The sequence below is a fragment of the Onychomys torridus genome, chromosome 5 (genome assembly GCF_903995425.1).
Source record: "Onychomys torridus chromosome 5, mOncTor1.1, whole genome shotgun sequence".
Classification (NCBI taxonomy): Eukaryota; Metazoa; Chordata; class Mammalia; order Rodentia; family Cricetidae; genus Onychomys; species Onychomys torridus.
This window is the reverse complement of record NC_050447.1, coordinates 23142672-23157798: the sequence shown is the minus strand read 5'-3', so window position 1 is coordinate 23157798 and position 15127 is coordinate 23142672. Positions and strand designations below refer to the sequence as shown.

At 38.4% G+C, this 15127-nt stretch overlaps 1 protein-coding gene and 1 non-coding gene across 8 annotated transcripts in view; both read left to right on the top strand.

The window, feature by feature from the left end:
* Cnot1 (CCR4-NOT transcription complex subunit 1) overlaps nucleotides 1-15127 on the top strand; it is an 81691-nt gene that overhangs the window by 37969 nt on the left and 28595 nt on the right. For 2 of the 7 annotated variants that reach the window (XM_036188764.1, XM_036188769.1), the window contains exons 14-25: nucleotides 1425-1544; nucleotides 2290-2412; nucleotides 2730-2881; nucleotides 5538-5688; nucleotides 6748-6949; nucleotides 8044-8187; nucleotides 9913-10037; nucleotides 10285-10571; nucleotides 11289-11367; nucleotides 12545-12775; nucleotides 13236-13376; nucleotides 14464-14643. In XM_036188764.1, coding sequence (XP_036044657.1) covers nucleotides 1425-1544; nucleotides 2290-2412; nucleotides 2730-2881; nucleotides 5538-5688; nucleotides 6748-6949; nucleotides 8044-8187; nucleotides 9913-10037; nucleotides 10285-10571; nucleotides 11289-11367; nucleotides 12545-12775; nucleotides 13236-13376; nucleotides 14464-14643 — 1935 coding nt within the window. Of the gene's footprint in view, nucleotides 1-1424; nucleotides 1545-2289; nucleotides 2413-2729; nucleotides 2882-5537; nucleotides 5689-6747; nucleotides 6950-8040; nucleotides 8188-9912; nucleotides 10038-10284; nucleotides 10572-11288; nucleotides 11368-12544; nucleotides 12776-13235; nucleotides 13377-14463; nucleotides 14644-15127 lie in introns of all 7 variants that reach the window. The other 5 variants (XM_036188766.1, XM_036188770.1, XM_036188763.1 and 2 more) reach the window with 3 other exon arrangements.
* On the top strand, nucleotides 5943-6077 carry LOC118584934. The gene has a single exon (XR_004945101.1). It is a non-coding gene; the product is annotated as a small nucleolar RNA SNORA50 (small nucleolar RNA).

The window sequence follows — 15127 nt, the reverse complement described above, 5'->3', positions numbered from 1 at the left end:
TCCGTGACTCCCGTTCTAGGGGAGCCAAAACTCCTCTGACCCCTGATGTTACCAGGCATGCACATGGTACACAAGATGTGCCTGCAGGCAAACCATTTATACATTAATAAATAAATGTAAACATCACATAAGACAAATTTTTTAAAAATCTTTGTGTTCCAATAGACAAATTTATTGTCATCAGTCTTTATCTTTTAGAATCCTGTTGTCAAATCCATAAAAATACCAGAGAGCTAGGATATTAGATATTAAAATTCTACATCCTTAAAACTTGCTACTTGTCATGACACATTTTGACATTGATGAAGAGCTTACATATTTACTATGAAAGCAAGAGATCCTGATGTTGTTTTCAAAAATAAGTTAGGAAAGTCACACATGAGTCTTTGTTTTGATTTGGAGTCAAGAGTTACATGTATCCCAGACTGGACTGGAATTTACTATGTAGCCAAATAATAATTTTGAATTTAGGATCCCCTGGTTCTTTGGTGCTGGGGATTTAACCCAAGGCTATGAGTGTGCTAAGGAAGTACTCTAACAGGTTAGCTGTGTCCTATCTCCCAAAGATAGCTTTAAATGGTATTTTTTTTATCTTTTCTGAAGTAGAACATATGTTGTTGTTGTTATTATTATTATTATTATTATTATTATTATTATTATTCGTTTTTTTGAGACATAGTCTCATGTTTTTGGTGTGATTTTGGGGTGTGTGTGTGTGTGTGTGTGTGTGTGTGTTATTGTACATGCATTCAGAAGGTTAGGCTGTCCTACCCTGCTTTGTTTTTCTCTTCCTTCAACCTAGAGCTATGCTGGCAGCCAGCAAGCCCAGCAGACTTCCTATTTCCACTTTCACATTGCAGTTATAGTCATGCAAATGCTGGGATCTGAACTTAATGTCCTCATGCTTACAAAGCAAGCACTTATACCTCTTTCCCTGGGCCTTCACCTATGATTTTATAGACTCTATTTGACAATAAATCTCTCCATATACCCTTATACCCTGGGTGTGCCCCCCCCCCCCCAATAAAAAATAAAACGCGGCTGCCTGGCTTGGAACTCTTGAGTGCTAGGGTTCCAAGAGTCTGCCTTAATGTTTTGTTTTTAGTTTTTTGATAACAGAGTATCTTGATGCATCAAATACAAACACTAAGCTCAGTCATCACAACTCTTGACTTAACATGCTTCATGCTGAGATTATAGGCACACACCAGTGTAGTTGACTTATTATGTCTTATATAATTTAGATTTGGGAAGATGTAAAGAATGTTACCATAATTACATAGTGCTTGATCCTGAGCTTAGTCTCTGTAGGGACTTCTTTTTCATAAGTAGAACATGGAATGTTAGCTGGGCATTTGTAATAAATAGTACTTAGTCAATGGCTGGCAGGGTTGTCATTCATCCTTCCCTTCTCTTTTTCTTAGGGACAGTCTCCATCAATTCGCCAACTTATAATGCATGCAATGGCAGAATGGTACATGAGAGGGGAACAGTATGATCAGGCCAAATTGTCTCGAATACTTGACGTGGCCCAGGACTTGAAGGTGACTTCAGAGGAATACAGCAACAGCGGTTTACTAATGATTAATGCATTTTAATGTAATATACATGTGTTAAGAATATTTTCCATATATCTAGCTCATTTTAATTAAAATTTAGAATTTTGCTTTGTACATTGAAAGGCAACAGAATAGTTTGAGAGGTAAACACAACATTTACTTTTGGTTGGTCTGACTCAGATAAAGGTTGGTTTGATTTAATTTTTTTTTTTTTAAATGTGGCATTCAGAATGGAATGGGAGTTAGACATGGTAGGCAGACTACCACAAAGCTGTGAAACCAGTCTTGCAGGACTATTTTAAAGCAAGTGATGACTGAGCCTCAGTCATGAGTAATCTATGAGATAGAATTTTGTAGAAAGTAGGTTAATTTAACTCTAGCAAGTTTGTTCGAATCTTCTGCTAGTTGACTATCATTTATCACTGTGTTAAGATAAGTTATAATAATTGGTGTTTAGGTTATAGTAAGCTTGCATGTAGATACTAAATAATGGGAAAGGGTCATTATATTCTTACTGTGCTCTTGATATTGTTAATTGAAAAAGAAACAAGTAGTTAAATTATGAAGGTGGTCATGACTTGACCTTTTAAACGGGGCCTTAATTCTAAATAGAGTACTTAAAAAAAATGATGAAGGAAATAGATGTAATAGACTTGTCTATTAAAAACAGGAAGTAGAAAATAGTACAAAGAAATGGTTATTACTTGACTTTGTAAATGTTCTGCCTTAGGCGTTGTCAATGCTGCTAAATGGCACTCCATTTGCCTTTGTTATTGACCTTGCTGCACTTGCTTCACGGCGTGAATACCTCAAACTTGACAAGTGGCTAACAGATAAAATAAGAGAACATGGGGTAAGCAGTAAGCAGGAATTGCTCATTCTTAAAAATTTGGTTGCTAAAATGTCTAAAGACACATTTAAAAAAAACAAAAAATAAGGAAAGATGTTGAACCCAGGACCTGGCACATGCTAGGCCATTGCTTTACCTCTGAGCCACATCCCTATCCCAAAAAGCCCCTTTTTAAGATGATATATAAAATCTTATTTAACTGTTGTTTGTTGTAGATGGTAGTTACATTATTTAGTTCATCAGTTTGAAAGCATTTGAGATAAATGTAAAATACACTGAAGCATTTTCTTTTTCTTTTTTTCTTTTCTTTTTTTTTAAAGGAGCCTTTTATACAAGCTTGCATGACTTTTTTAAAGAGAAGGTGCCCTTCTATTTTGGGTGGACTTGCCCCAGAGAAAGATCAGCCCAAAAGTGCTCAACTTCCTGCTGAAACTCTAGCAACAATGTTGGCTTGTCTACAGGCTTGTGCAGGGTAAGAAGAATATACTTGGAAATGACTGCATTGGGCCAGGCTTGGGGTGGCATATGCCCACAACTCAGGTGGTAGGTGGTGGGTCATTATGAGTTTGAGGCCAGCTTCATGTCTTCATGATTGAATTCCTGACCTGCCAGGGCTTTTTGGAAAGACCCTGTATATAAGCCAGTGCAACCAATCAAAAAACTGTGTCTAATGACTGTTGAGTTGGAGAAAGTGAGGTTTGAAGGAATGACACGGGGAGCGGAGGGCAGGTGGGAGAATAGTGAGACCTAGTCTGGAAAGAAGTGGGGTGGGGAGGAAGGAGTAAAGGAAGAGGAAATTGTGGGTTTTTAGTACCACGTTACTACAACATTAACAGTGTGTCTTAGTACTACTGCTGAATGAAAATATCATTTTTTTGGCTTGTCTTCTCGTGGTGTATATTTTTATTTATTTATGTTTTTGTTTTGTTTTGTTTCAAGACAGGTTTTCTCTGTGTAGTTTTAGTGCCTGTCCTGGATCTCGCTCTATCGATCAGGCTGGCTGTGAACTCACAGAGATCCTCCTGGCTCTGCCTCCCGAGTGCTGGGATTAAAAGGCACGTGCCACCACCGCGTGGCTATTTATAGTTTCTTAATTCTGTCTTGAAATACATGTAGGACTTATGGCTATGTCATACTGTCTTAATTAAACCATCCTTTTAGTAAATGTTGAAATTGAGAGTAGTAGTAATAAAGAACCTTCCAGTTTTCTTTTTGAAGTTCATGAATTTCTGTATGACTTTCAAAGGCCACTTGTTACATTTCTGCTGATTGCAAAGCAGCTCTGGGGTCACAATCCTTTTTTTTTTTTTTTTTTTTGAGCTGAGGATCGAACCCAGGGCCTTGCGCTTGCTAGGCAAGCGCTCTACCACTGAGCGAAATCCCCAACCCATGTGTTTTATCTTTAGCTCATAATTAGGTCTTGCAGGCCTGTTTTAAAACAAATGATTGAGATTTGACCAGCAGTAATGTATGAGATAAGATTTTATACAAAGTAGGTTCATTGATAAATTTCTATCCTAATAAAGTCAAGACTTCCAGTCCATGAACTGGTATGTCTTTGTATTTTAGTTCTTTGAATATTTTGTTCTATGGTATTTTTAGTATACCAAACTTGTCTGTCTTTGCTGATGAAAACGATTCTATTAAAAATTTACCTTGTGCGCACACATCTCGTTTGTGTGAGTGCACTTGTGTGCAAAGGGGTGGAGGTCAGAGGACAACTTTATAGAGTCAGTTCTTTCCTTCTACCATGTAGGTTACAGGGATCACACTCGGATATCGGCTTGGCTGGGCAGCAGGTGCCATGTCACTGGCCCCCTTGTTACATTTATTGCTGGATATTTTATGAAAGATAACATCTATAAATGGAGACAACTTTCTGATTATCTTTTCTTTTTTTTGTGACAAGGTTTCTCTATATAGCCCTGGCTGTCCTGGAACTCACTATACAGACCAGGCTGGCCTCGAACTCGCAGAGATCCGCCTGCCTCTGCCTCCTACCACCACCAACTGGCTGACGTTTTGGTTTTCTAATCTGGGTGTTTTTTATTTCTTGTTCTTGTCTTACATGATGGAATGAAGCATTGTTTTGTTCCTGATTTTGGGCAAAGTGTAAAGTGCTTTGCAATGTTGAGTCCTATGGGTTTTCATAGGCTTCCCTTTTTCAAGTTGAATTCCCTCTGCCTTTTTGATTTTTCATCTTTGTTTTTTGTTTTGTTGTTGTTTTTGTTTTGTTTTGTTTGAGCTGAGGATCGAACCCAGTTCCTTGTGCTTGCTAGGCGAGCACTCTACCACTGAGCTAAATCCCCAACATACCTCCCCCCCTTTTTTTGGTCATTTTTCGATAAGTCTCACTTTGTTGCACAGGCTGGCCGTTAACCACTAAAGCGACCTTCTTGACTCAGCCTCCCCAATCTGGGGTTGCAGTGGTTAGCCCAGCTTCTAGTTCTAGCTTGAGTGGGTGGTTATTATGAAAGGGTTTTGCCAAAGTCCTTTGTGCTGTTTGTACAATTATCATTTGCATTTTGTTTTTTATTACCTTGGTATGTGATCTTGTATGCTAGTAAGATTTTGGAGATTAGACTTTGTATCTTATTAAATCTCACATGGTAATTGTGTATATATATTTAGTATGCTATTGAGTTATATTTCCTAGTATTTAATTGAGGGATTTTATATTGATTTCTTTTTTTGTGGTTTCTGCTGTGTTTGTCTAGTACTCTTGACTTCATAGAGTTGATCAGTGCTTTTCTAAGTTTTCTGAGTATTGGTGTTTATTACTGTAAACAAGGTCTTACTCTGTCAGCTGGGCTAGTCCTGAACTCCCAGATTTAAGCATTATTTCTGTTTGAGACTCCTGACTGCCGAGATTATAGGCATGCCCCCCTTTGTGTACTGTCCCCCATTTCCTAATGCCACCAGTAAGATATGTCTTTGTTCAAATGCAATTTTTACCAAAGTTTTGAAGATAACCCAGAGTTCAGAAAATCCCAATGGTAAATGGCAGGTGGCAAGGGATGAGATACAGTTGTAGCCATGTGCTCTAGAACATCTAATTAGATACCAGATGGATATCTAGGTATTCTGGGAAATAACAGGCATGTATTTGATTTTCCTTCTCCTTGTAGGAGTGTTTCTCAGGAGTTATCAGAGACCATCCTTACCATGGTAGCCAACTGCAGTAACGTAATGACTAAGGCCAGGCAGCCACCACCTGGAGTGATGCCCAAAGGTCGTCCTCCTAGTGCTAGCAGTCTGGACGCCATTTCTCCTGTTCAGGTAAGGGATGGGACAGTTCCTGTCTGCATTGTTCACAGGTTCAGAATAGACCAAGCTTCTGCATCCCACTAACCCATTGAGATACCTGCATGTGTGTGTGGCGTATTTTAAAGGAGATCCTTCCATAGGCATTATAACTGAGAATAGACTTTAATAATCAAAGAGCTCATGACTGAGAGGAAAGATACAAAACCACTTTCTTAGGTAAATGAAGAAGGTTTCTTTTGAAAATTAGAGTTACACTCTTGGAAAATAAGCACTGCCTTTGAATCTGATGTGTCTTGTTTGTAGCTGCACGGGCCAAGCAACAGTTCTAGAGCATAACGACTTGTTATAACTGGGCTCTTCAGCTCTCAACTGAACTGCTCTTTTAAAAACAAGGTACATTTAAGTCACTCCCTGACATCGCCCACCCCATTCTCTTTGGGAGCAACATACTCCACTTCTGTTTCAGATGCACTGAATGGCAGGCTGGGGTTAGGGAAGAAAAGGCACCTAGTAACTCTTCAGTGTCTACTTTAGAAAAGATACTGCTTGTCATTTCCCACACTCCTGGAGTGGGAAGTAGTGCTACAACTCAGATAGTAGTTAACTAGGTTTTTCAATCTCTGTAAATAGCAGCACATCTTGTTTTTGTTGCTTCTTTTCAGAATCAGGTGATCTATTTTGACCTTAAAAATTACAAAATCTGACAATGTGTTTTAACTGAAAGATAATTTCTAATAAATACTCTTACTGTGTTGTAAGTAAAACAACAGGGTGAAATTAGTTTTGATTTAATAATGTAATACCTGCCCAATGTTATTACTAAAAGTTTAGCAGTCGAGCAATAGGGCAATTATGTTATAATTTAGTCTCTTCCTATGGCTCTGATACTTTATGGCAGGGCTTAACTATTTAAACCTATTACTTAAGTAGTACGAAAAATGACTAGCAGATTTGATTCTGTTATTATAATTTGTGGGTGTTAAAGTATAAAGATTACTGAGAATTACTACATTTGTACCATATCTACCTTTCGTCAAAACATATATAATACATTGTTGTGTTTTTCTTTAGATTGACCCTCTTGCTGGAATGGCATCTCTTAGTATAGGTGGTTCAGCTGCCCCTCACACCCAGAGTATGCAGGGTTTTCCTCCAAATTTGGGTTCTGCATTCAGTACCCCTCAGTCACCCGCAAAAGCATTTCCACCTCTCTCAACCCCAAATCAAACGACGGCGTTCAGTGGTATTGGAGGACTTTCATCACAACTTCCAGGTAAGGGGAAGTTGGGGGTGGTGGGATTCGTTGTAAATTTTAGTATGCCCTACCTAGTTAGTGTATGCTAAAGGGTTTGGAGTGGCTGGGGAAAGAAAAGTACTCAATCAAGATGTCAGCATCCCAAGTTAGGGAGAAGGAAACGTACTGTTTAATTTAGTTCCTCTTAATGGAAATAAATAATTCGGATTTTATGACAGTAAATTCAGTATGAGAAGAATTTTATATTACCAAATCATAGTGTGTGTAGCATGGTGCTCATTTAGTTATTTGTTACATTTTATGTTACTTTTTGCTGCTGGGGATTTACTACTGGACCAATCACATGGTGATGGTGTGAATTCAGTTTTATAAATTACAGGCAGAAAAGACTGAACATACCAATTCAAGCTTTTCTTCTGCCTGACTTGTACTATATCCACATAGAAAATACTGGTCTATTTTTAATTCCTTCTCTGTATTACTGTTTGTAATTTGACAATAAAGTAAAGTTTATATCTTTCTCCTTATACATACTTCTCTTGTGCAGGCTGTAAGGTAGGACACCCAAAGTCAAGGGATGAAGTGTCATGAAGAAATGACCTAATTACTGCTGCTATATGTTCTAGACCTGATGATTAATTTACTTCAACTGAGACCACTGGGCTTGTTAAAGCCTTCCTAGCAAAGATGGAACTGTTGGACTTTGTGCTTCTTGTTGTTCTTTGCTTAGTTTTGGGGTTAGAGTTGAGGAATAAGTAGAGAAAATCTGGCTCGTGATAGCTTTGAAATGGTTACATGAAATTCTTTAATCATTGTAATCTTGAATAAGTTGGTATATAGTCTTTGAGAGAGTATACTTTAAAATTACATATTTAATACTGTAAATGATGGGGCCAATGAAATGGCTCAGTGGAAAAGGCTCTTGGATCCTCTGAGCCCATGTAAAGGTGAAGGAGAAAAGCAATTCCAGTTTGTCCGCTTGCCATCACACTTGTGCTTTGGCACACCTGTCTTTGTATATACATCCTGTGCACACAGGAAGTCAATTCTTCTTTGAAGTCAAGAACATGAGTACTGACTGAACTTGTGGCTGCCTTCATTCTCTTTAGTAGGTGGTCTTGGCACAGGAAGCCTGACTGGTATAGGAACTGGGGCTCTTGGACTTCCTGCAGTGAACAACGACCCTTTTGTACAGAGGAAACTGGGCACCTCTGGACTCAACCAGCCTACATTCCAGCAGAGTAAGATGAAACCTTGTAAGTGGTGGTGTTGTCTGTGATTGTGAAGTGTGACTGATACACGTAAAAAAGTTTTGTATGTTGTCCTTAGTATTAGGTAGACAAAAACATTTATTTACATGTTGATAATAGTCATCATTGGAAGATGTATGTCTAAAGATCTGTAGGAATATACACATTTGAATTAATAAAATAAAACTAGAGCTATCACTATTTGTACTGTGGATTGCCAGAACAAAATGATAGTTAATAAGAGGTGGTGCCCGTAGGGTATTGTTAGCATAATAGTAAGAGTTGGTATCGGGAAAGGAAAGACTTGGAGTTTTCCAGTTTTGTACAAATCTTACATGTCACATACAGAATTATTAGTGTGGCTTTCAAGAAGTCAGAAGCCCCAGGAATGGTGTAACATGTCTTTAATTCCCAGCATTTGAGGAAGGTGGATCTCTGAGTTGGAGGCCAGACTGGTCTTCATAGTGAATTCCAGGCCATCTAGAGCTATATAGAGAAACCCTTTCTCAAGTTGGGGAAAGAAGTCAGGAACAGAATGAATGGAGGAACGGCCAAGAAAATTTCAGATTTTGTTTCAGTTAGTCAAGGTTATGAAGTAAACTACATATTAAACTTCCTAGTATATGTAATTTTACTTTCCTCATAGATATCACTGTGTAATATATATGGTCAAATTTAAGACCCATTTTTAAGGCTCACTTTCTTGGTAATATTACCTTAAAGGAAAAAACACATTTTTTTTATGCACCCATCAGGATTGATGATTGACTTCTATGCCCGTCTTATTACCGGGACTAAATAATAATGATAGAAGAATTTAAAGAGTAGCATGGTGGTATACACATGTGATTCCGGCACCTGAGCAGCATAAGCAAGTTTTAGCTAGCCTGGACTAACTTACTGTGTACACACTAGTTCTATTTTTTTTCCCCCCTCAAAAAACAAAGGTGGTTAAGAGCCCTGGGTTCTCTTAGAGGACCTAGGTTCAATTCACAGCACCCATGTGGCAGCTCACAACTGTCTGTAACTCTAGTTCCAGGGAATCTGACATACTCTTCTGGTCTCTGGGGCATTTACATGGTACATAGACATACTTGCAGGCAAAACACCCATACACATGAAATAATTTTTCAGAAAAAGCAGGCCAGGTGTTAGTGGTGCAATCCATTAATTCTAGCAGAGGCAAATGGATCTCTGTGAGTTCAAGGCCAGCCAGAGAGAGATACATAGTTGAGACCTTGTCTCCCAGTAACATCATCATCATAGATAGTAATAGTAATAATAATCATAAAGTATGAACTGTCTTAAAATAAAAATGTTAGTGTGAAAGGTTTGTCTGAATGTTAATGTTTTGTAGCTTGCTTTGTGTTTATGTGTCATGCTCTATGTTGAATCATGTTTTTATTACAAAGCAAAGATTTACTAATCATGAGTGGGCTGTGTTAATGGTAAATGTGTTAGGAGTTGTAGCCTAGTGAACTTTTTACTGCAGTATGACTTAGAAAATCCTGTAATAAGAGTAAGTAAAGCAATTTGTCTACAAGTATTTCTTGTCTGCCTGGACAACTCTAGTAGTAAAATTGATTATTAGATACTTGAACCTTCAGTTTCTCCCCAACCCTACCCCACCTGCCCCCCCAAAAGTTAGAACCATATCAGTCTGTAATTCTCTGGGGGAGTTGAAGAAAGACTTAGATATGTTTACTGATAGCCTTCCCCCCCTCCAAACAGCCGACTTGTCTCAGGTGTGGCCAGAGGCCAATCAACACTTCAGTAAAGAGATAGATGATGAAGCAAACAGCTATTTCCAGCGAATATATAATCATCCACCACATCCAACCATGTCTGTTGATGAGGTGAGTGTCTAGGATTCCTAATTATTTGTGTTTTCATAAACTGGAAATAAATGTGCCCTCTCAAGGTTTTTAGAAATTCTCTTAAATGTTGTAATATTTCTGTGTATCTTTTGAAATCTTAATGTTTGTCTTAAGCTCTGCTTTTTTATTGGTAAATACTTTCCTTAGCAAGTCTGCTCTTAAGGTGCATGAAGAAGACTCTTGGTAAAGTTAGTGTGTTTGTGTTATATTTATCTTACTTTCCTAGGTACTAGAAATGCTACAGAGATTTAAAGACTCTACTATAAAAAGAGAGCGAGAAGTATTTAACTGTATGCTGAGGAACTTGTTTGAAGAATATCGGTTTTTCCCCCAGTATCCTGATAAAGAATTACATATAACAGCCTGCCTGTTTGGTGGCATAATTGAAAAAGGACTGGTCACTTACATGGCATTGGGTCTGGCCCTGAGATATGTTCTTGAAGCCTTACGGAAGCCTTTTGGATCAAAAATGTATTATTTTGGTATTGCTGCACTAGATAGATTTAAAAATAGGTAAGTAGATAGACTGGCATACTTCTTTCTCCCTTCTTCCCCAACCCTCATCTTAAACTTGGTATCTTCCGTTCTCAACCTTTTTAGTTCTGGAAAGTATCTTCACTGTGTGGAAAGTATCTTCACTGTGTGGGTGGAGCATTGCATACACACATGTACATACTTCCACATTAAGTGTATACTGAGCTGTACCCTCAGTTCATTGTTTGTGGGTGGGGGATGGTAAAATGTGATCTGCAGAGGAAATGGCTTTATTTATGTTACTTAATTTTAAATCACTTTTTAAAAGTTTTATTTGGATCTGTTTTATATTCTGGCTTATTCTGGCCTTGAAATTACAATTCTCTTCCCTCACTGACCCAAGTGCTGGGATTATAGGCCTGTGTGACCATACTGGGCAGTGTTTTATTTTCTAATGTGGAGTGATGTTCATGACTGCTGCCTTCCTCCTCCCCACATTTTGATGTTGATGTCTTTGTAATGAATAGGTTTGTTTGTTTGTTCCCTTTTTCAGACACAGCTAGCTTGGCTTGAGTGGGTGCTCCTACTGTTAGTTCTGGGTTGTGTGCATGCACTATTCCTGGCTGGTGGTCTGCCCTTTGAAATTCTTCTCAAAATAACAGTGGGGAAATTATTTTCTCTGGGGAAAAAAGCATTTTCTTTTCTGTTCTCACATAATATGATGAATGAACAAATAAGTCTGGTTTGTTTTGGCAGATTGAAGGACTATCCTCAGTATTGTCAGCATTTGGCTTCTATTAGTCACTTTATGCAGTTTCCACATCATTTGCAGGAGGTAAGTGCCCTGATCTGTAACGCTTGTTTGGTGGGCAGAGGCTTTATCTCCTTTGATCTGTTTGGAGATTTGTGAGGAATACTACTGAGATGAAATTTTATAATTTTTTTATTATTGCATGTATGTGTGTAAAAACATGCACTTTTCATGGCCTGTATGGAGGTCAGAGTACTACTTCTGTGTCATTTTCCTCTTTCATGTTTATACATGTTCTTGGGATTCAGTTGCAGTTCCTTGGGCTTCCTAGGCAAGTATTGTTACTGCAATACAACACACACTGTGGTATGTTTGAAGCTAGTGTTCAATAAAAAGCTTAACATAAAGTTTGAATTTTTAAGGGTTTAAGGAATTTTATTTGTAGATATCTGGGACTACTTTTTAATCATTTTTATTATTATTTGTTATGTGCATTGGTGTTTTGCCTGCTTGTATGTCTGTGAGGGTGTTGGATCCTCTGGAACTGGAGTTACAGACAGGTGTGAGCTGCCATGTGGGTGCTGGGAATTGAACCTGGGTACTCTGGAAGAACAGTCGGTGCTCTTAACTGCTGAGCCATCTCTCCAGCCCCCTGAAACTACTTTTTCTTTTTTCTTTTCTTTTTTTCCCCCCCTCAAGACAGGGTTTCTTTGTGTAGTTTTTGGTACCTGTCCTGCATCTCTTTAGATCAGGCTGGCCTTGAACTCACAGAGATCCATCTGGCTCTGCCTCCTGAGTGTTGGGCTTAAGGCGTTTGTCACTGCCGCTCAGCCCGAGACTACTTTTTAAAGTTGTTTTGCCAGTCTAGTTTAAAGCACTTTAACAAACTTAATATTTTATCTTAGGGAGTTCATGGTGTCCACTTACATATTGGTGCCAATGTGGGGCAAGGATTAAGTGAGATGGACTAAAAGAAAACTTTGAAATTATTTTTATCCTTTCATAAGTGAAGGACTTATAAGACAAAAGTTTTTCATTTCAGTTGGGCAGTGGTGGCACATGCCTTTAATCCCAGCACTTGGGAGGAAGAGGCAGGTGGATCTCTGAGTTTCAGGCCAGCCTGGTCTACAGAGTGAGCTCTAGGACAAGCCAGGGCTGTTACACAGAGAAACCCCCCCCTCCAAATGCAAAAAGAAAAGAAAACAATTTCCCCCCGTTTCTATTAAGAATCCTCAATATGTTTCCTTCTGTCCCCATGTAGTACATTGAATATGGACAACAGTCTCGAGACCCTCCTGTGAAAATGCAGGGCTCTATCACGACCCCTGGGAGTATTGCACTGGCTCAGGCTCAGGCTCAGGCCCAGGTTCCAGCCAAAGCTCCTCTTGCGGGTCAGGTTAACACAATGGTAACCACCTCAACAACCACCACTGTTGCTAAAACGGTTACAGTCACCAAGCCAACGGGAGTTAGCTTTAAGAAAGATGTGCCAGTAAGTAGGCCTTTTTGCTTTTCCAAGTTTTGATGGTATAAATATGTAGTAGAGAATTTGTACATTATTTTATTGTAAGCATAAAGATCAGCATTTCTCCCCGTATTCCCCAGCGACCCTTATGTAATATTTTAATAATGGGTTTAAGTATCTTACCAATGTAGTTATAATACTATGTATGTTTTCATGCTAATGGAATCTCTATAATCTTTTTAAAAATGTTTCATTACCTTTATATTTTGTTACTTATTTTGTGTGTTTGTGATATGTATGTGGAGGTCAGAGGACTTAGAATATGTTTTCTCCTGGCATGTGAGTCCCAGGCATTAAACTCAGGCCTTCAGGCTTGGGGGCAAGTGCTTTTATCCTCTTAGCTGCTGTCTTGCCAGCACTTCTATTGTCTCTGATTTTCCAGTGAAACAGCTCAATTATTTTAACCAATGTATTTTATTACTTCTAGCCTTCTATAAATACAACAAATATAGATACATTGCTTGTGGCCACAGATCAAACTGAGAGGATTGTGGAGCCCCCAGAAAATATCCAAGAGAAAATTGCTTTTATCTTCAACAATCTCTCCCAGTCAAATATGACCCAGAAGGTAAGCATGATAGAATAGCTTATGAAATGCCCTCTCTTTTTCCTTGATGGATAGAGGGTTTTTTTTTTTTTTTAAAAACCGTTTTTAGTTCAGTAAGTCAGGTACATGGTGAGTCAGCAGTCTGAGCTGCTGAGGAGGCCAAAGTGGGACAATTACTTAAACACAAGGAATTTAAGACCAGCTTTTTTTTTTTTTTTAAGCATGTAGTGATAGAGAGCCTGTCTAAAAACAAAAGTGAACAAACTCAATTTCAAAGGTATGATTTTAGCTGGTGGCACATGTCTTTAAAAAACAGAAAAGTATTTTTGTAGGAATTAAGCAGTATTCATTTTAGATGTATTGTTTTGCAGTTGTAGCCTATTTGAAATAATGTTATGTTCTCTTGAGAAGAGAAGTGTTATTTTTGATGGCAGGTTTTTGTTTGAGACTGGGTCTAATTAAGTAGCCTTGACCAGCCTGGAGCTTGCTATGTTAACCACGATGGCCTCTAAATTCTATCTGCCACCCAAGTGCTAGGCTTAAAGGTCTGCGCTACCATGCCCAATCTTGATGGAAGGTTTTTTTGTTTTTTGTTTTTTTAATCTTTCAGAAACTTTTAAAAGTGTTTCTTAGACCCAAAATAAGTACTGTGAGTTAGAGCTTCAACAAACATAAGGAACGGTGTTTGCCTTCTGAGAGCAAAGATTAAGGTAGCACTTTGAGATGACGGTCTTGAAGATTATCGTAAGAAGTAGGTTTCAGGCTGAGTGTGATGGCACATGGTGAATTAGTGGTAGAGGACATCTGAATTTGAAGCCAGCTTGGTCTACATTGTGAGTTCCAAGCAACAGAGAGACTCTACCTCAAAAAAAAAGTTTATTATGCTGGCCCTTGGGGTATAAGCTTGAAATACCAGCACTTGGGGATCTTTTAAAACCTGAGGAGTAGTTGTCAGAATATCACGGAAAGAACCAGCTTAGAAGTTCAGTAGCATGCTAAAGTTTATGGAGCTGGGTGCTGTGTGGTGTGATTTATAGAACCCAGGCTTCATTTCATCTTTTTCTGTTTGTACTAATTCTTTATTGCCTGTGTCATATTGATTGGCTAGGTCGAGGAGCTTAAAGAAACTGTGAAGGAAGAATTTATGCCTTGGGTTTCTCAGTATCTAGTTATGAAAAGAGTCAGTATTGAGCCCAACTTTCATAGCCTGTATTCAAACTTTCTTGACACATTGAAAAACCCAGAATTTAACAAGATGGTTCTGAATGAGACCTACAGAAACATTAAGGTGAGCGTTCTTATATGTCTTTTAGTAATTGCTTAAGTTTATTTTAACAGATAGAACTTAGGATCATTTGTTCTTCTCTGTGTTATCTATGTAAGATACCCATGGAAAGTGCTATAGGTTTTATGATGTTTAACTACTATGTTCTATAAACTAATTTTAAATTACTCATGCACATGTGTGTGCTGGGAGGGGGCAGCTTTCAGGAAGTGGTTCTCTATAATGTGGGTCTCCGGCTCAAACTCAGAGTATCTGGTTTGGTGCCCAACACTTAAACTTTCTGAGTCCTCTAGCTGACCCAAGAATTTAATTTTTTAACCTTGTGTATTGCTTAAATGTAATCCCCCTTTAAAATTTGTTTTCATCTTTCCATGTATGGTGGCTTCTGAAGTTTGCTTTCTGTTACATGTATTTGTGGTATATTATCTTGTTGACCTGGTCACACACATCCACTTCTCCCTTATCTCTTTAGAGGTTGTGTGGAACA